Source organism: Topomyia yanbarensis, chromosome 3 (assembly GCF_030247195.1).
Source record: "Topomyia yanbarensis strain Yona2022 chromosome 3, ASM3024719v1, whole genome shotgun sequence".
Classification (NCBI taxonomy): Eukaryota; Metazoa; Arthropoda; class Insecta; order Diptera; family Culicidae; genus Topomyia; species Topomyia yanbarensis.
In genome coordinates this window covers 419,433,537-419,454,194 of record NC_080672.1, presented here as the reverse complement: position 1 = coordinate 419,454,194, position 20,658 = coordinate 419,433,537, and the positions used below count along the sequence as shown (strand labels likewise).

Genomic DNA, 20,658 nt, shown 5'->3' with positions numbered 1-20,658 from the left:
TCAACCCGCCCTTAAATCGCTCCTAAATCGCCCAGGGAACGCGCCATTTAATCGCCCTTAATTGCCTGATATGAAAATTAAAAATAATAATTATTTTCGGATTCACTATCTACTCACATAAATTTATCGGTGCACTAGGTAATCGCCACCAGACTATAGGAAGAATCGATGGTGAAAATCGTATTACACACCAAAACTTACCACAATCTGACTTTCATTTAGACTCAGAGATCTTGTTCCACTTACACACGATTCCACAATTTTCCACATTCGTTGGCTAAATTAAGTGCACTAAACAAACAAAATACAAGCGGGAACGAGCCAATTGTTAAAAAAAACAATTTTAAACTTAAGCCAAACATGAACCGCCATGTTTGAAAAACGCAAAAAACAACCAAGTCCATTTCAGCCGCCAGAAAATTTGTCTAAGTATTTAAATTGCCTTTAAATCGCATTCGTAAATTGAATTTGTTCCTAGGGGCAATTAGCACAGGCGAGTTGAGTCAAACGTCAAACTTTTTAAATCGCCTGACCATGTTCGCATTTTTTTGGACAGGGCTACGACAGACGACGCTAACACACTTTAAACAAAAAAGCTGCAGATTAAGCTAAGCATGAGCTCAATGTTGAAATGTCCTCAGCAGCAGTTTTAGCGGGTGTTCTATTCAGTTTAAAATTCATGTCCCACCATGCTTTCAGCGTTACTTCATTCAACTTTATTTTCCCCCAGTCTATTGGATCGAAGTGTCTGTGCTGAGTTCTCCATGTATTTAAAACACAGTTCTAAACCAGAGAGAATAGGGAGAGAGATGAATAGTTAAAATCAGTCTGTGGGCGTAAGTTACTGGCCAATTCTTGACAGCAAACACTGTTTTATATCGGTTAGCTTCAAGCTAAAAAATGGATTTTATTAGTCTTTTCATTCGACTGCAATTTATCATACTACTCACAATATTGGTGATCAACCCGTAGATTGAATAAACTCCTATCAGACGATTCCAGTCTAGCTAACTCGCAATATTCCGGGTTCTGGAATTCCATTTTAGGTTAGGTTAGATTTAACTTAGTTAATAATTCTATGCTAGATTTAATTCATCATTTTCATCTTCTAAATAGTACTTACTCTAACTGCTCCGATGTTTAATTGTTAAATTTAGTTTTTAAGATATATCAATACTAATTTGAAGGAAATCCAAAATAAATTTTACCGACACGTTCACTTCAGCAGCGAGCACATTTTTCTGATCTATCTCTTCCCGTCTACATGACATTGATGACATTTCTTCCCTCTTTTCGTGGTCGATTGAGAGTTGCGCCGAGTGGATGTTGACATTGCCATAATAGGGATTTCAGTCGCAACACTCCCCCGCCCGTAAACCTTGGTGTTGCTGCACATCCTGTGCGTTTGAAAGTTCGTTACCAGGTTTACTACAATTCGCGACATCCAACACCGCCAATTGAACTGCTGATCTTCGTACGATTCCTGTCGTAGTCTTCACGAGGGCTTGTCGAACCCTTCCATCTCGTCCGCATATTACTTCCTCGATCTTTCCACGAATCCACTGGTTCCTCGCCGCTCCGCCAACCACCAGTACCAAGTCTCCAACTTGTAGATCCTTTGTGTTTTCAAACCACTTGCATCTTCGAGTGATAACCGGGAGGTATTCTTTCACCCATCTCTTCCAAAACTCGTTTGTTATGAACTGTGCCAGTTTCCAGCTGCTCCGGAGTGTAGCAGCACTAGTTACGGGTTCAGTTGGGAGGATTTTGACGCCGGTAGAGCTTCCCAAAATAAAGTGATTGGGTGTTAATGCCTCCTGATTCGCTGATTGTAGGGGAATGTACGTGAGGGGTCGACAGTTCACCATGGCCTCTGCCTCGTAAATTATAGTCTCAAGTGTTTCATCATCTGGCTTTCGAGGCGCATCCAGGATCGAACCTATTGCCACCTTAACCGAACGAACGAGTCGCTCCCAAGCGCCACCCATATGAGGGGTTGCGGGAGGAATGAATTTCCATCGCGTTTGTGCACTCGTGAATGTCAATGCTAGCGCGTTGTTTCTTGAGGCAATTTCATCTTGCAGTTCTCTACTGGCACCTTGGAAGCATGTAGCATTGTCGGTGTGAAACTCTGCCGGTGGTCCTCGGCGGGCCACAAAGCGTCGGACTGCCATTATACAGGATTCCGTGGACAAGCTATGCACCACTTCCATATGAACAGCTCTTATTGTAAGACAGGTAAACAGTGCGATCCATCGCTTCACCTGGCTTCTACCAACCCGCACGAGTACCGGTCCAAAGTAGTCCAATCCGACGAAGGTGAATGGCCGTATACACGGTGTTACTCGAAATTGAGGAAGGGGGGCCATTGCAGGTACTCTTGGAATTGTTCTAGCCACCTGGCACCAACAGCAGTTGTTGGTTACTTTATGTATTAGTACTCGTAGTCTGGCAATTTCAAAGCGTTGGCGCATCTCGTTGACGATTGTCTCACGGTTGGCGTGGCGAAAGCGGCGATGGTACCAGTCTGTAATAAGAAAAGTAGTTGGATGTTGCTTTGGGAGGATAGCCGGATACTTAGCTTCGAACGGTGCGAATGCGGCAGCACCACCTCGACTGCGCATTCGGAGAACTCCATGTCTATCGAGGAACGGCCAAGTTTTGTAGAGAGGGCTGGATTTGGCTACGATCGCATGTTCTGCCCCGGGATCGCCTTGAGTGGGCTTCAGTAGAGCGATTTCTTCAGGATATGTCTCCGCTTGAGCGAGTTTCCATAACAATTCTTCGGCTGACTTGAGCTCGTCCTGTTGGAGAATACCCAGTTGCAGCTCCAAATCGTGTTTTTTGCGATGAAGATTGCTCAAGAACCGGAGTACAAATGCCATTGTTCGCTGCAATCGGGACCACTGACTGAAGCGAGCGACGCTAACCAACGGTGTTGGGCTGTTCTGATGGTGAATATTAAGTGATTCCTCTCGTGTGGTTGAGGCAGGCTTTGGTTCGGGCCACATGCTTTCCGGTTTACGTAAGAAGCTTTGCCCTGTGAACCAAACACCATCGGATTGCAGATTTGGACCACTGTTCCATTTGGTGGCTTCGTCGGCCGCATTTAACTTAGAGGGGAGCCACCTCCATTCCTTCTGATCAGTCGACGATAGTATTTCGCCGACACGGAAAGCGACAAACTTGTTGTATCGACGGTGATCTGACGTAATCCATGCCAGAACGGTGGTAGAATCTGTCCACAAATACCTTTGCTTGATTTCGAAAGTATGATAGTTCTGTATCGACTCCAAATAACGGACTCCAAGAACTGCTGCTTTCAATTCGAGTTTGGGAACAGTAAGTGGCTTCAGGGGTGCAACTTTGGATTTGGCACCGATTAACGATACTTCAATTCCTGTTTCCGTGGGTAGGCGAAAGTAGGCCACGCAAGAATACGCTGCCTCGCTAGCGTCAACAAATACATGGACCTGAAGATGATGGATGTCTTTCGGGAACGGAGGTCGGAAATAGCAACGTGGAATACGAATGCTGTCTAGCTGTGGGAAGAGATCTGTCCATCTTTTCCAGCGCTGATAGAGGTCAGCGTTTATCTGATCATCCCAATCGGATCCTGAAGCCCATATATCCTGCATTAGTATTTTTCCATGTATAAGGAAGAAACCGATAAAGCCTAGCGGATCGAATAAACTCATGAGTATCTTAAGCACCTCACGCTTGGTGGGAGTGTGGCCGTCTGCTAGGATTGGTTGTAGGTCACCGCGAAGCGCGAACGTGTATGTGAACGCATCATCCTTCGGTATCCAACGCATGCCGAGGACTGATTCTGCTGATTCGTTTCTCTCCAACAGTAGGTATTTAGATCCTTCGGCTGGTGTTTCTCCAATACCGCGCAACACGTCAATTGAGTTTGATCGGAAGTTTCTTAGTTCAAACCCGCCTCTGGAGTGTACTGTTTTAACTTCTTCAATTACTTCTGTGGCCTCCTGGATAGTTTGAAAGCTATCTAAATAGTCGTCAACATAGTGCCTTTTCTGTATAGCTTCCGAGGCACGAGGATACTGACAAGCAAACTCTGCCGCGTTGATATTTTTCACGTATTGGGCTGACGCGGGAGAGCATGTTGACCCAAAAGTTGCAACGTCCATTACGTAGATCTGCGGACGATCAGTTGGATTATCACGCCAGAGAAACCGTTGCGATTGGCGATCTTGCTCCCGTATTTTTATCTGGTGGAACATCTCCTTGATGTCTCCACATACGGCTATTGGAAACTGACGGAACTGACTCAGGACAGTAGGCAGAGGGGTCAGCAAGTCTGGTCCTTTGAGAAGTTGTGAGTTGAGTGACACGTCGTTGATCTTCGCTGCGGCATCCCATATCAACCTTACTTTACCAGGCTTTTTGGGATTAATAACGACACCCAGTGGCAAATACCAAACGCGCTTCGAATCGGTTGTCGTCAGCTCCACATCGCTAGCCTTATGAGCGTACCCCTTTTTCTCATATTCCGCTATCATCTCTCGAACGCATTCTTTTAGTTGTGGATGTTTCTCCAGCCTTTTTTCCAAAGACTGTAAACGGCGTTTGGCCATCGGGTAGCTATCTGGGAAATTAAAATTATCCGTCTTCCACAAAAGTCCTGTCTCAAATCCGGAACCGGTTCGCCGTGTAGTATCCTTTAGCAGCCGTCTCGCTCGCTGATCTTCCTCAGACTCTATGTTTTGAACTGGATTGACAGTTGCCATGGTGTCTAGAGTGAAATAGTCTCGCAGTTGTTCGTTCAACAAACGATCGGGATCTGTGACTGCAGCGATATGGAAATTGACGAGAGCGTTAGTTGCGTTCGCTACGCATCCGTATATACCCCATCCGAGTCTACATTTCGCTGCGATGGGTTCTCCAGGCTGGCCTTGCCGCACTTTGAGCGGCACACCGAGGTGTAGATTGTCTAGACCGATGAGAAGCTTTGGCTGGATAAGCTCATAGTCCTCAAGCGGAAGCCCTCGTAGATGAGGGAACATCTGTGCTAGCTCACGATACCTTAATGCTTGAGAAGGTAGGATAAGGCTAGTGACTGTGCGGGCATTAACGAGCTTGTGTCTAGTTCTACCCGACATTCCTGCAATTTTCAATTGCACCCTTTGGGATAGTGATTCCTCGCGCGTAACGTTTCCTGTCCATCTCAGAGTCAGTGGTTCTGATTGTCCGGTCACGCCTAGCTGTTCAGCGACTGTTTTTTCTAGCAGAGTGAGCGAAGATCCTTCATCGATGAAAGCAAAGATCGTTATGGCTCGCTCCTGCCCGTATAAGACCACTGGAATCATGCGAAAAACAGGAAACATAGTCTCGGAGGAATAAGGCACGGTTGCAGACCCGTTTATTGGATAGGAAGTGGACGAAGATTGATGAAGGAGAGAGTTATGCTTAAGGCGACAATTTTCTATATTGCATCCTTGCCATGATCGACATGGCCACTTGCCGTGACTATTCAAACAGGTCCGACACAGCCCCTTTTGTTGGATTAATTGCCAGCGCTGATCTACAGACATTGTATTGAATTTGCTGCATTCAGCCACACGATGACCTTCGCGATCACACACAGCACATGGACGACCTGGCTTACGATTCGTGGCAAATGAGTTCGTGCTGGGAGGGGAAGACGCAGAATCGACCGAGTGAGTTTGAATATGAGCCCTTGCCCTCGGCCTGTCGCCTTTGTTAGTTGTACCGATGCATGGCAGATCAAATGTTACCTCGCTTGCCGCTGTAACCAATCGCGACATAAAGCTGCCAAACGTCCGCAGTGTAGGCACGGCATCTCGGTTTTTGTAAACGGCCCAATCCAGTCTAAGTGATCCCGGCAGTTTTTCTACCAGTTCCTGCATCAGTACTGGGTTTGAGAGATGACTTTCTTGTTGTGCAGCGGCGAGGTGGTCAACGAGATTTTGAACAGCTAGTCCAAACTCCATTATGGTCTCCAGCCGATCATGTCTCGGGGCTGGCACACATTTTATTTTTTCGAGCAGCGACCGAATGAGTAGCTCCGGCCTCCCATAAAGCGTTCGCAGTATTTGAATCACATGCGGTACTCCCGACGGTAGTAGTAGGCTACTTCGAACAGATTCAAGTGCGAAGCCTTTCAGGCTTCGCTGCAGGCGTATTAAATTTTCCGCCTCGGAAAAGCCGCAAGTAGCAGTCGATTGCTCGAAGCTACTAATAAAGATGGGCCAGTCTTCGGGATGTCCGCTAAACGTTGGTAATTCCTTTCCCAATACTTGACGAGCAGCGATTTGCTGCGTACCCAGCATCGTGGGATGACCTCCGGGTCTAGCTTGAGCAGTCGGGTATGAATGTTGTTGGGGGATGGGTGATTGTACGACCAAATTAGAGGAAGCATCATGTTGGTGACTCTCGCGGTTAGAAATTGATGAGAGGTGATGCGGACTTTCCCGGATTCGATCGGAATCAGCCCGCCCGTTGATCGTGCTTCCTGGTGGGTCTTTGGGGACCACCTGAGATTTCGAGCCGTTTTCGCTATTGTCTCCCGAAATCTTCCCCTTTGATCCTCCACCGTGTTGGTTATTCAGCCATGCTGAGACTTTTTCCTTCGAACTGATAATTGACCCGGGTGTCGATTCAGCCTTGCTACTCGCTGCTATTTGATGAAGGAGTTGTCGTTTTTGTTCCAGCGACTCCTGCCGAATCAACTGTTGCTTTGCTTGAAAGGCTTTTTCATCCTGAAGTTTCAGCTCTCGCAGCCGTTTTTCCTCCTCCATCAGCAATTTCATCTCAGCTATCTGGCGCTGCTTCTCTGCCATTTCTCGGGTCCTCAGAGCAGCTTGTTCCTTAACTGCTTGTTCTTTCATCTGCTGCTCTTCCTCCAGTAATTTCATTTGCGCTTCGAGTAGAGCAGCGCGAGTGCTGGAAGTTACGCTTTCTGGTACAGGAGCCACGGTTTTCTTGCTTCTTTTCGACCCCACGCTTTTATTCGATGTTTTGGCAGTTTTCCCTTCCGGTTTTGGGGGTTTTAGAAGCTGACGGACAGCTGCTCTAGCCGATTCACCTAACGTACACTCTTGGCAAGTATATGGGAGCTCAGTTATTGCTTCGGTCACACCTGCACATCCCAAGTGCTCCCACGTATGGCACTGATCGCATGCGACCATGAGGGCCTCGGCCGAGTCCGGTCGATTGCATCGACGACAATGGTAACCGCTGGTGTCGTGGAGATCTTCCATCTTCCGACCCACGTTCAATATTCTTGAAGAATGTGGGCGTAAGTTACTGGCCAATTCTTGGCAGCAAACACTGTTTTATATCGGTTAGCTTCAAGCTAAAAAATGGATTTTATTAGTCTTTTCATTCGACTGCAATTTATCATACTACTCACAATATTGGTGATCAACCCGTAGATTGAATAAACTCCTATCAGACGATTCCAGTCTAGCTAACTCGCAATATTCCGGGTTCTGGAATTCCATTTTAGGTTAGGTTAGATTTAACTTAGTTAATAATTCTATGCTAGATTTAATTCATCATTTTCATCTTCTAAATAGTACTTACTCTAACTGCTCCGATGTTTAATTGTTAAATTTAGTTTTTAAGATATATCAATACTAATTTGAAGGAAATCCAAAATAAATTTTACCGACACGTTCACTTCAGCAGCGAGCACATTTTTCTGATCTATCTCTTCCCGTCTACATGACATTGATGACATTTCTTCCCTCTTTTCGTGGTCGATTGAGAGTTGCGCCGAGTGGATGTTGACATTGCCATAATAGGGATTTCAGTCGCAACACAGTCAAAACGGCAACACTCCATTTATGATGATTTCATCACTAGCATTTTGGCAACAGCTTCCACAGTCAGCACTTTATATGATTTATTTTGCAAATGATATTCATTTGGGATCAATGAGATGAAATAATTCTAAAGCTTGTTTTTACTAATACATATACTCTAGAATGCATCTTACCATCACGAATTCTGGTGAAGATTTTAGATTCTTTTTTGATGGATGTACAATTCTTATCTCCTCCAACTCAGGCATGAGTACAGTTTATTTCCCTTGGACGATTGGTCTGCTCAGAAAGGTATTTTTGGCTTCACACTATTCGTCTTCTTCCTTATTCTCTTTGTTCGAAACGTGCTTTAAAATCAGCAACAAACAGAACGGCGTCGAATAACAGTTTTTTAAATTTTAAAACAAAACTGTTCGAAATTATAAAACAAAATGCATGTGAATGTTTCATTTACAGTCCTACTTTGAAATTCCTATAAAAAATAAATCGCTCCTGAATATGCCCTAAAATAAAGTCTATTCAACAAACATCTTACGCTGATTCACTTCGTTCGATATTTTATTAGAAATAGAGCATAGTTTGTTCAAATACAATATTTGTATTTGGTTTCTTGCAGGGCTTTGACGTCTTACACGCAAAGAATAATGCATTTTAAATTTCTATTTTGATGGAAAGAAAATGCATTGAATTTCGTTGATTTTTAAAAATGCATGCCCGTAAGAAGGTCCTGGTTCATCCTTGTCGACTTTTTTAGTGTATAACATTTTAACCGATACTTACTCCGAAGCGCTTCAATGCGAGTTTTACGCTTGAATTTTACAAACGACATTTACGTGCCAATAAAACATTAAACGGGTTTTACGAAGCATATAGTTTGGCTTCCCGACGGCTTTTTTATACTACTTGTATGACTACACTAAGAAAAATTGTATGGTAACATTTACTATATGAGGAGGTAAATTCGACTTTGAAAGTATAGTGATTTTCAGCCGACTACAGCATAAAGTGACATTAACTATACGCATGTTCAAGTTTACTATACAGGAGATTTGTACCTTAATAGTAATATTGAACACTCTACTGTAAACATGACCATCGTAAGCGAAATACCCGGCGTAACTATATACATAGTTATTTTGAGCTGGAACTGTTTGTAATAACATAACCAGAAGGGTTATACTATGATAGTAAAGATGAACATTCTGTAGTACGAATAATAATGTAAAAGAAATGCTTGACATAACAATATGCATGGTCAAATTGACCTGGAACGGTTTGTAGTAACAAATACATTGAGATGGTTCTTTTGAAATGGAATACTTGTTTATGTGGAAAATCACGCAGATCAATATAACCAGATAGTAAAGGTTGAATTTCAGCAAATTCGGAGAATTAATTTTTTTTGACTTTTTATTATTTTATTACATTGATTTACTTTCTACCCTAATAGGACAATATATGGATTCATTTTCTGAATGTGTATTGGAGCGCCATCAAATTCTTCCGCATCTGGAACTGTAGGGTTGAGTGCATTACAATTCATTTTGAATGAAGCAAAATTGTGTGAAGCGTCGGTTTGACGGATCAGACTTATTCCTGGTGTTTTGTTCTCCATAGTGTTTAAGCAACACCTAGTTGTGAATAATGCTATTTCCAGCAAACCAAATTTGTCGGAGAATGTGCTTATATGCCATCCTTTTTGCAACCGACACCGTGCGCCGTGCTTTATCGGAAAGAAAAACATGTTTAGCAAACAATAAAAAAAAATTACAAAATTATATGCGCAACATACGCTTTACTTACGGATCAAATTGGAATAAATTTCTGGACAAAGCGTAAATTCGTTGGTCATAACGTTTTTGAACCATAAATCTTCATCTCACTCTCAAATGCATTACGCATTACACGGATGAATTACAAATCTTTCGTTTGCATAAGGTCTAGAAAAATAGCGATCAGTGTTTAAGACCTGCTAGATGATTGACTCAGCTTCTTTTTATTTTTTTCCGCCATGCTGAAAACATCGAAAAATTATTTTAAAAATCAAGAAATTCTCCTATTAAAAGTTTCTTAAGTATTTACTCGCCTGATGAAAAACTTATCCAGGAACAATTCAAAATCTAGAAAACAATCTAGAGTATACGCACGTGTATCACCTATAAAACTTTTCACTGTAATGGCGGCGTCTTGTAGAAATATATGTGGAAACTCAAAAATTGACCAGATGCATATAGTCAGCAGTAATACAAAACATGGTCAGCTGAAAAACACTATATGCCAATGGTGCTTTCAACAAGGGTCACGGTCACTTAAGCAGTGTTGGTTGTAATTTCAATATTCGCATTCTTATTGCAACTATATACGTTGTTTTCATAACTTACTATTATATTGTGATGAGAACAATCATACGAAAACTAGTGATGACATTGACATTGGTTTTCATTTTTACTTTTACATTGTCACTTCAACAATATTCATCATCTCAAAACTGACAATTGAATAGTCTGAATTACCATTAAGGGTGATGCATTCTATTTCTTTGCCAATTTAGAAACGGTAAATGTTGTTGGAGTGACCATGTTCGAATCGTTATAAATACCAACAGCATAGTTAGGTGGCAATCAAGTTTCATAGTATTTTTTACAATGCAGAAGTTCAGTATTACTGATCTCTTGGTCATTACTACTGTTTTGATGAATAGTTAAGATAACCAGAAAAGTCCGGTCATGGATACTATATTTCTTTTCTCAGTGTAGGTAGATACCACCCTTTCTTAGTACAGCTATTCGCTTCTACACTGAACAAAAATTGTTGCGATATAGCATATGATTTGTCATTTGAACGACATAAAAACTCAATGTTGACGATTTCGAATGGCAATCATCCAAAAAATGGTGGATTCAAGATCGAATGACTTCATGTCTGTATTGGAATGAACAGTCTGTGATATTCGAAGGATAGACATAACGCCATATGAATTATTTGCACCCAAAAAAGTAAACGATGGTGCTTATTATTATCATCTCAACTAACAGTAGTTGATCATTCGTGTTTCATCTGTTTCCAGTGTTTGGGCTGGCTCGAATGACAGTCATTTGAAGCGCTTCATGCGTTTGCGAGATAAGTTTTTCATTATTTCTGTGCAGTCGCAAAAAGTCAGTTCGCGACATCAAAACGTGAAAAAACTGCTGCTTGTCATCTTCAAGACTAACGTCCCCTAGAAAAATTGCTTTGGAGCTGATTTCCTGGTATTGGGAGAGAAACTAGCGTCCGGATCAAAGGATTTATTTGCATATTTTGGAGCAATGCCACTGACATGGTGTCTTTCAATATACAGGGAATAGCCGTTATTTAGTGCAAATAACTGGTCAAAGCCATAGTATGCAAGGCAAAGAGGGAGTACTGGAAAGGGAGTGAAATATACAATAGGTAAAATGTTTCGTAAGTTTGTGGACAGCTAGTTTCACGATCATATTTTTTAGGATGGATGCCAAATAGCTGTCAATTGATGACTATGTTGATCGGAACTATTATTCTGGTGAAATGGTGGCACTAACGATTCAATATCGTACGGGAATCACAGCCCTAGGAACCACGAGTCCCGAGAGATTGTAGTTACAGGTATTCCTATCCCAAGGTTTGGAAAATTTCCACGCGACCGGCACTAGGTGATGGCCAAATCTACTGGTTTCACATAGCCGTCTTAGTCCCTGAATCAGATTCGAGAGCTAGACGGATCGCATGATATGCAACATGAGGAGCCAATGTTCGATCTGCTTTGGTTCTATCCCGATGACCATGGCGGCTGAACTACATTGCCCCACAATGCTGATTACCTTTGGAAATGTACAATCAATTAAACAATCTGACGCAGGTATTTCAGTTTTATTATGGAAGGGTTCAATTTATAGCATTAAGCACTATTTACACTTATCCGATCCGTTTCAGTTCCGTGCACGGACACCAATATTCTTTCATACAAATCAAATACTAGCATTCACACTTGTCCGGCACGGCACCGTCCCGGACAAGTGTGCTCACATTTGAAGCGTGTAAAATAATATTGGCATTCGTGCACGGTACTGAACCGTTGCCAAAGCGGATCGGAAAGGTGTTACTTTGACTTTATCGTTATGTTGTTACAATATTCTCTGCACAAAAGTACACTAAAAAAATCGAAACGTTAATTCTATTTGTTTCAAACCGCTTAAAATTCATATGAAGAAGAAATGCTATTGTTATCGAGCGCACACATACCTTCTATGTGTCAATTGTATAAACTATGTATGCACACACATAAGTTATATGTGCATATTGTTATAGAATGGGGTTTTATGTGCCTAATAATTATGAAATGTGAATGTAAAATTAATATTTATTGTAAATACACACATTAGGTTTATGTGCCAGTAAATAGTGTCGTAAACGTATGCTTCCGCAATAGTGCAAAAATCTATAAACCAATAGGCATAACGTTTACTTTTTTGAGTGTACTATGATTGTGGTTAATATACAGGTGGCATTCATGACACACGCCTGTTTACGAATATTTTGACGCATGAGAATTTTTTCAAAAAGACATCTGCAATGAGTTACTCTCTTTGTTTACTTTCTCTTTCGATTTTTACGGTGTCACTATAACGCTTTTCACTTATTTTACAGTACAGATCGAAAGACGGTGGTTTTAAGTAGCATATTATGACCAGACTTGAGGGATAAATGTTAAAGTGGCCGAATTATTAACAGAAGAGAAAGTAAACAAAGAGAGTAACTCATTGCAGATATGACTTTTTGAAAAAACGCTCAAGAATTGCGTCCCACTATTCACCATCTTGCTGTAATAGTGATTTATTTCCTCTTTTCAGAAAACACCAGCACCGCACAAACGTAAGAGATTCTGTGATGGACCAACGTTGCCGCAAGAGAACACTGGTAGCAATAGGTTTGTTCCAGTACCAGGAGAAACTGGAAGTACTCCGGAGAAAACAGGGAGAAAATCGTTCCTTTATTATCTTCTTTTCTTTTCCTTCTTTTGGTAGAAAATCGGAGTGAAAAGGAGCAAGAATGTTTTGTTCCGGAGCAACAGGGAGTGACTTCCGTGTACTGGAACAAACCTAATCACTCTTTTGCGCTCAAGCAAGAAACCAAGTCACCCAGCAATTTTTAAGTTTACCGTAAAACTTGAAGGCACTGAGCTAGATCAGCAACCTCCCGGTGCGATTGTTAAAAGTCGATCAACGATCCAGTAGAATTACGCACTAGACAAGAGAATATGTCCGGAATTACAAATTCTGACTCATCAGAAAAATCTCGAGTACTTTTTCAAATGGACGTAAGTAACAATGAGAGATTCTCGTTGAGGTCTTTCTCTTCTGTTCATTACTCAGCCATTTCAACATTTACTACTCTACTCTTTGCATAATATTGTAGTAAAAACCGTCGGCTTTCGATATGTACTGGAAAATTAGTACAAAGTGTTGTAATGACGTCGTAATAAACGAAAGAGAAAGTAAACAAAGAGAGGCTCTCAATGTTACTTACGTCCATTTGGAAAAGTACTCGAGAAATATCTTTAAAAAAGCACTAGCTCGGAAACGGTATCAATCGAAACTATGAAAAGTTTCGACTGACTCCGACGCAAATTCCGGAAACTTTTCTTCGTTGATTGCGCGAATATTATATTCTGGTACTGCTGGGTAAATTTCACATTGAAGAATAATTCCGTTGCTAGCTGCCATGATTCAGCATCGAGAGATAGAACCTATAGTCGAGATCGAACCAAGAGAGCAAGGCAAACCGTTGTCACTAAACTAAACTAAAACAAGTTATATTACACATAAGACATAACTTTCTCCGCTGAAGGAAGGCAACAAATTTTTACCGTTAAATTTGAATACTGCGTAATTGTCTCTCTTCGTTTACTTTCGTAGTCACCGATGTTACGTAACATGTTTTAACTGAAGAATTTTTTTTTGAAGACTCACGTACCGGGGGAGTAGCGATAAAAAAGTTGTGGTTCAGCCGGAAATGAACTGGATTTCTGGCTGGTTCCAGTTCGTATTCTGGCTCCAGTAACACAACCGATTCTAATTAGCCACTGAAGTCGGAATACGAACTGGAACCAGCCAGAATTCCGGTTCATTTCCGGCTGAGCTTAACTGGGTGCTAAAGCTGTAAGATTGTCATGATGACATTCACACAGAAAAAAAATGTTGGTAAAAATAAGAGTTTTTCACTCTTAGCAAAAAAGAACCAACGCATACTCTTAGTTTGAAAATAAAACTTTTATTTTGAATACTATTCTTCATTAGCTTAAAAGGAAAACTTTTATTTTGATTATTATTCTTGATTAATTTAAAAGTTTTACTTTCAACCTGATAGTAGGCGTTAGTTGTTTTTTGCTAAGAGCGGAACACTCTTACTTTTACCAATATTTTTTTTCTGTGTGTTGGTAACGAAACTATATTAAGCAAAGTGTCAAAAGTTTGAATTCAATTTGAGGTTTTTTTTATACAACGGTAGCATGTTACAAGCATTTGGATTGTGTTTTGATGTTTTTAGAATATATTATTTTGATCAATAGTTTTTAAGAAACCAATAACAATAAATTACGTTTGCAAAATGCAATAAACTGTTTCAATAATAATTATATACGTACAACCAATTCCTTGATTTGAACTGATCTTCTGCTTAAAACCAAATATATATCGTCTTGTTCTTTGAGCAACTTTCATTCAACTTTTCGATGACATTTATGCTAAGAAATAATGGAAGTATTTCGATTTTCTGATTTGGTGTATACGCTGAATATGGGGATGTCTTATCAATTTCGACGTTTTAGTTATTGTAAAGTTAATGTTAACATTTCAATCTTGATCGATTGTTGCTTTGCAATGCGAAACTTTTGCTTCTATTTTCTGAATGTCTATCATTTGATACTTGCATACAGGGGTGGAAAGTAACTTGCAACAAAAATCAAAAGGCTGTCATCCAAAACACAACTGACAAATGTTAAAGGGCCGGGTCATATTGAATATCATTCGGAATAACGCTTCAGTTTTGGTACAGTGTACAGACAGTGTGGCGGTATATTTCCAATTTGAATTTTTTAGTGGTTAGTTCCACAGAATCTTCTATCTCCGATAATAAGTTGTACTAAAATTTGAAATATGGTTTTGTTTACTATATAGCCGATCCGAGCTAAGGATACGGTGGATATCGTGAAAGTTGTGCACTGTTTTTTGTGGAAACTAACAGTTTCTCAACAATTTGATAAGTTTTATGCTTATTGTATAACTCGACAATGGCCAAGCCCCGTCCCTGTGTGGTGCCGTGCTGCCAGGGCGAACGGTTCGAGTTGGTGCATAAGTTTCCCTCCGACCGGGATCGGGCTGAACTATGGAAAACCATACTTGCGGTTCCGGAATTGCGCGATCTTGATACGGATATCATTAGGGGCAAATATTTCGTCTGTACACGACACTTTCGAGATTCGGACTACAAAAATAAGCTCTCACGAAGCTTGAACATAACGGCAAATCCATCGTTGAATCTGTACAACCTATGCGACGCTGAAGGCTTGAATCGTGTGGTTCCTCCTTTGGTGCGACCGTTGCCTCTTTCTCAGGTATCGAAGGATGATAATGTTGTAACGAGTACAATTGAGCTTCAGGTTCAACCGTTGGCGACCGAGTTTATTCAGCCCAATACGGAAGTTCAGATGCTGACAGATGAGAAAAGTTTGCCATCCGTTTGCGACCCACTGAAAGATACTGAGCACATATTTAAACATTCGAGTTTGGTCAAGAAACAGCAGGTAGATATTTTACATGTTCCATCAGTTGCACAAATATCCGGACAGAAACGAACGATTGAATTAAGGACTTTGTCAGGCAGCACGCCCGCCAAAATTTTCAAATTCAAGCGTAATTCCGATATGTTGGTAAAGCTTGAAAAACCTGCTGAACCGGTTCCTAATTCCGATGGAATTGTTCTGAGAAAAGTTAAATTGGTCTCACCGAAAAAAGAAGGAAGCAATCCAGCTACTGTCGAAAGGAAAGTTTTAACCGTATCATCAGAAACTCAAACTGACACTGAAGATCTGCAACAAAATGAATCAAATCAGCTAGTTGAATCGGTTGAAACTATTACAAATGAGGCTACGGAACCTAAAAATACAACCAAAGTACTAGCTCTACTGGAATGTACCCCAGATAATCTGCTAAAGCTGCAGCGAAAGCTGAAAGAACAGAGTGATGGAATTTTACCATTCGACGAGAATCTATTTCAGGATTTAGCCAGTGATCAGAATGAAGAGGCAGAAAACGGTATGTTTACAATTATTGATAGCAGGTCAACTGATGGCCGCAATCTCGCAATGTACGAAACGTGTGTTTTAGCGCAAGCAATAATGCAACATGTGTTTTCGCCTGGACTTTGGCATCCTTTCCTTATCACCTAATGTTCATTATTTAATAAACTGAAACACGTCATTCGTTGCTCTCAGTTGCGTTTTAGCACGCATACAGTTCAGTAACTGATTTCTACTTTCTAGGAGCGATGCCGGGCTCAGACGAACGGTTCTTTTTAACGCTGCAAAATCCCGAACTCGATCGACCGATCCGGGTGAGCTATATCTGGTTGAGAGATCACTGCCGATGCGACGAATGCTACAATCACGTAACGTTTCAACGATCCCTGTCAATTCTCGACATTTCGGAGAATGTGTCCCCGCAGAGCTTCGAGATTAGCGAGCAGAAGTTGAATGTAATATGTAAGTACTTGAGGTTTTTAAATTCTGATGAACTGTTTGGTCTGCAATCGCTTAATTCTAGGGGAAGACGGCCACGCATCCAGCTACGATTTGAGCTTCATTTTCCAGTCCCAGTTTGAAGCGTACCGAGAATCGCTACTACAGGAACATGCCCAACCGGTTCTGTGGGACCGTGATCTCATCACTTTGTGTCCTGAGTACTGCCGAGTGTCGTTGAGTGAGTTAATTTGCGAAGATGCTGCCGTCATTAAGGTAGTCAAGAGTCTGATTGCGTATGGAGTGGCCTTCATCGAGAAGGTTCCGACCAATCAGCAGAGTACCGAAATGGCTATTAAACGAATTTTCCCGGTGCACAAAACATTGTTCGGTGAGATGTGGACTTTTAGCGATCAGATGGATCACGGTGATACTGCCTATACGAAGGATTACCTGGGACCGCACACGGATACTACCTATTTCAGTGATGCTTGTGGGTTACAGGTTAGTAAGGTGAATTTATTAATATTGAACAGCTTCTGTATTAACGTTGATTTCCAGGTCCTTCACTGCATCCAATTCAAAGGTTCTGGCGGGGAAACGATGCTCATTGATGGTTTCAAAGCAGCCGAACAGCTGAAAATTAGAGATAACAAAGCTTTCGAACGTCTCTGCGCTTATCCAGTGACGGCGGAGTACATGGAGGAAGGTAAACATCATACCTACTGCGCACCGGTTATTAAGCGTAACATTACTACCGGGGAAGTGGAACAATTGCGCTTCAACACGTATGATCGAGCCGTCATGAATACCATCCCGCAGACCGATATTCCCCAGTTCTACGCGGACTACAAGCGACTGGCAACTGAGATACATGCCGACAGTATGGCGTGGCAATTCAAGCTGACTCCGGGAACGGTAATGATATTCGACAACTGGCGGGTGCTGCATGGCCGGATGGCATATAGTGGGAAACGTGTGATGACCGGTTGCTACGTTTCTAGGACCGAATACCAGAGCGTCGCCAGAACGCTTGGTCTTATCTCGTGATTCTGGGTGAGTATGAGCATGATTTAGTGACTGGTTTATTGAAATCGAGACATGACCGTCAATTGACTTAGAAATTTTAAATGTTGTTTGATTTGTACTAGAGTTTGAAGAAAGTTCCTAATGTTGAGTAAGTTTGGGCACAGCAAAGGCATTAGTGCGACTATTTTAAAGGCAAGCAAAAACGTGTGTTCTGGAACAGATAACGTGTGGGCATCATTGTTCCACATCATATATAATGAGAATAGGCACGAAGAAACTGTACTTATAGCTTAAACTCCTTTAGATATACCACCATCAAATCTGAGTAAACATCTCAGGAATAATCCCAATATTATTTTACTAGACAGGTTTCTTTGCCACGTTCAAGGATTTATTCGAGCCGGCTTTAAGTTTGCTTCTATGAGTCATTTATCACTGCTTGTCCTATCGGTTTTCGTTACTCGCTGACAAAAATCAAAAATAAAATCCAAAAAGACAGTATAGAGTTCTTCGCCTATTGAGATAAGGCAATCTGAACGTCGATTGGGAAGGTATGCATCGAGAATATTATTACATTTGCAAGATTAATCGTACACATAGGTTAATGACTTCGAAAAACATAACTAACTTCCTATATTTACAAAGGCGCTGAAATATTGGAAGGGGGAGAATCTATTATCAATGATTCAACAAGCGAGAATGATCAATTGTTGAGAAATAGCTGTTAATGTTAGGTAATTTATTCGATGATTTTTGTTTAAATTTATGACTCAGGATGTAGTGGGTGAATGGAGAACAGTGAGTCTAGTTATGTAAGGTATGCAAGCTAGGCTCGATGAAACTATTCAAGTCAGTCTTGTATGTCACATACATTTGGAGTAACATCAGATGTTGCTTCAAGCTGTTCTCAACCCCAAGCCCCCCCCCCCCTCAATTAAGGTTGTCTGAGGCATTCTTGATGGTCACATAATTAGCGTTCCTGCCCTAGAATTGACAGACAGCCTTAGTTCATTATAGGATTAGGGAATATATTTAATGTGATAAATAATGTGTTTCGCTTCAGATAGTTGGGGAGCTTGGGTTGCTTATCTATCCTTCCGGCCATCATATCGAATAGTAGATATACTTAATGTGTGTATCTACAAATGCGATATGATACCTGGTGCAGAAAGTGCACCAATTGCCTGGCAATCTTCTTTTATTTGATTGTCTGCTCAGAAAATCATTTTCCGTACCCAAATATCACATGTGACGTCAATGATAAATTGAGAAAACCACGAGGATGGTGGAAGAGCAGTGGGTACAAGGCCAAGTGCTTCCCGGGTGGTACCAAAATGATTAGCAAAGGGGAAAGTAAGGGTTATGTTCGTGGTCTGGAAGGAGAGCATTTCGCATTTATTTTCATTTTTTTTGTCTTCATTTATTTCTCTTGCTACAATATATGCAACTCGGTGCAAGAGAACGTGACGGCCAAGGAAACGGAAAGCCAATAGTTCAAACAGATCAGGAACCAGGAAGGAGGACTACGAACAAGGAAACAAACAACAGATGAGAAATCGTCTAAAACAATCACAATTATTTTGCTTTTCTTCTCTCGTTTCAACAAACCAAAATCTCTACTATCTCCTCATTTTCTGCCTCCGGCTATTTTCTATGTAATCTACCTGAAAATTGTGGGACTGGTTAACAGCCGGCGCCTGCTTGTGGAAAAAACTGGTGTGCTATACGGATTAGCACATACGAACAGTTAGGCTTTGTAGGTTCTCATCTTGACAGAGTCTAGATGGGCGGATGAACGTCTGCCAGGGTGTGGGCTGAGAAATGACAAGGACAATAAATAATGTCTTTCGCTTCAGATAGTTGATATTCGAGCTTGTAGAACGCCTTGAGCGTCTGATATACGAGTTCCGTCGAAAATTGAGGATTCGATCTTCTATGAGACGATCGGCCGACGGCGTCGAAATGCTAGAAGAGATGAGCAGCGGTAAGCGAATTTACGAAGAGGGAATGAGACACTTACTACCATTGAAATGAAACCCGTAAGTAGCACTACCAAAACTCTTAATTTCAGGAACTGTACGAGATGGTGCTGGGCCTTCGACTTGCATGGTCCATTCTCCAAGCACACCGGCTCTCAGAAATGATAAGTAACCTTGTCGGGTCGGTGTGGTCTATTCGAGTCGAACCAGGCGGACATTCGGTTCGAGCAAGCTTCATGGGGAATAGTGGAAAAAACAATTCTTATGCCCGTTATGGGCAGAGATTCTTTTTGTGAAACCCTAAAATGTCTTCGCTCTTCTAGCTACTCAGGATAATAAAATAAAATAGAAAAAAATTGGGGGTTGCCTGGTCCATAATGTAATGAATACGTATATTGACTGGAACATCGACAATCGAATTCTGTTATAAGATAGAGTTGAAATAGCACAGTTGTAGGAAAAAGTATTTGCGAGTAAGGACTAATACTGTTAATAGTCCATTGATCCGCTTTGGACTTAGAAATCCCTGCCCTTTTGCTCAGTAAGGGGAATGGGCACGTTGTGCTAGGTTGGTCGAGGCACAATTCGATTGTAAGTCAGTGAATGCTTGACGCGCAAAAGTGCCTGAGAGGATTGCAATCACTGTCAAGGATCAATCTAAGACTTTGAAATGGAAACATGTACCTCATTGAAAGCAGTTTAGTTTACATTGTCATAATTTGCCAACTGCTTCGGGTCAATAAGCTATAATATAATATAATTAAAAATACTTAATATTCAAGTGTGTATGTATCACAAAATATGACTAACCATGTTCCTGTTTCATGTCCGTTGAACCATACTGAGTGGCCAAAATAACTTTATTTATCCATAACACTCACCTTTTTCCTTTCTCTATCATTTTAGCTTTTTTTTCTTTGGAGAAGCGGACAAGTAATCGGATAAGGATTTATTAAGGCTTAATGAAGGCTTAAAGATGTTCAAAAACTCATGCATGGGATTATTTAGAGTGAACAAAAAGATGATGGTACTCAGTATATATCACTGATCGAAGACCTGCAACCATATGCACGCATAGTGTTGACACCTC

The 20,658-nt window shown here is 41.3% G+C and overlaps 2 protein-coding genes and 2 long non-coding RNA genes across 6 annotated transcripts; 2 read left to right on the top strand and 2 right to left on the bottom strand.

Moving 5' to 3' along the window:
• Positions 1–833: 833 nt before the first annotated feature.
• On the bottom strand, positions 834–7,172 carry LOC131688382 (uncharacterized). The gene is made up of 2 exons (XM_058972588.1): positions 951–7,172; positions 834–893 (listed from the first exon to the last, which is right to left on the bottom strand). Exon 1 carries the CDS (start codon positions 7,170–7,172, stop codon positions 1,350–1,352), a length of 5,823 nt encoding a protein of 1,940 aa, XP_058828571.1. The 3' UTR covers positions 834–893; positions 951–1,349.
• Positions 7,173–9,203: 2,031 nt separating this feature from the next.
• LOC131689693 (uncharacterized) lies at positions 9,204–15,773 on the bottom strand. 2 transcript variants are annotated; one of them, XR_009305448.1, is made up of 4 exons: positions 15,641–15,773; positions 14,878–15,583; positions 9,615–10,600; positions 9,204–9,534 (listed from the first exon to the last, which is right to left on the bottom strand). It is a non-coding gene; the product is annotated as an uncharacterized LOC131689693 (long non-coding RNA). The 2 variants fall into 2 exon arrangements; XR_009305449.1 differs by having other exon boundaries at positions 14,878–15,573; positions 15,641–15,770.
• On the top strand, positions 11,012–12,829 carry LOC131689691 (uncharacterized). Of its 2 annotated transcripts, none has more exons than XR_009305447.1 (3): positions 11,012–11,240; positions 11,294–11,685; positions 12,474–12,512. It is a non-coding gene; the product is annotated as an uncharacterized LOC131689691 (long non-coding RNA). The 2 variants fall into 2 exon arrangements; XR_009305446.1 differs by lacking the exon at positions 12,474–12,512 and adding an exon at positions 12,677–12,829 and having other exon boundaries at positions 11,015–11,240.
• Positions 15,115–17,691, top strand: LOC131689690 (uncharacterized). Its single transcript, XM_058974945.1, has 4 exons — positions 15,115–16,138; positions 16,366–16,584; positions 16,646–17,064; positions 17,122–17,691. The coding sequence occupies exons 1-4, from the start codon at positions 15,115–15,117 to the stop codon at positions 17,608–17,610; spliced, it is 2,151 nt and encodes a 716-aa protein (XP_058830928.1). The 3' UTR covers positions 17,611–17,691.
• The last annotated feature ends 2,967 nt before the right edge of the window (positions 17,692–20,658 follow it).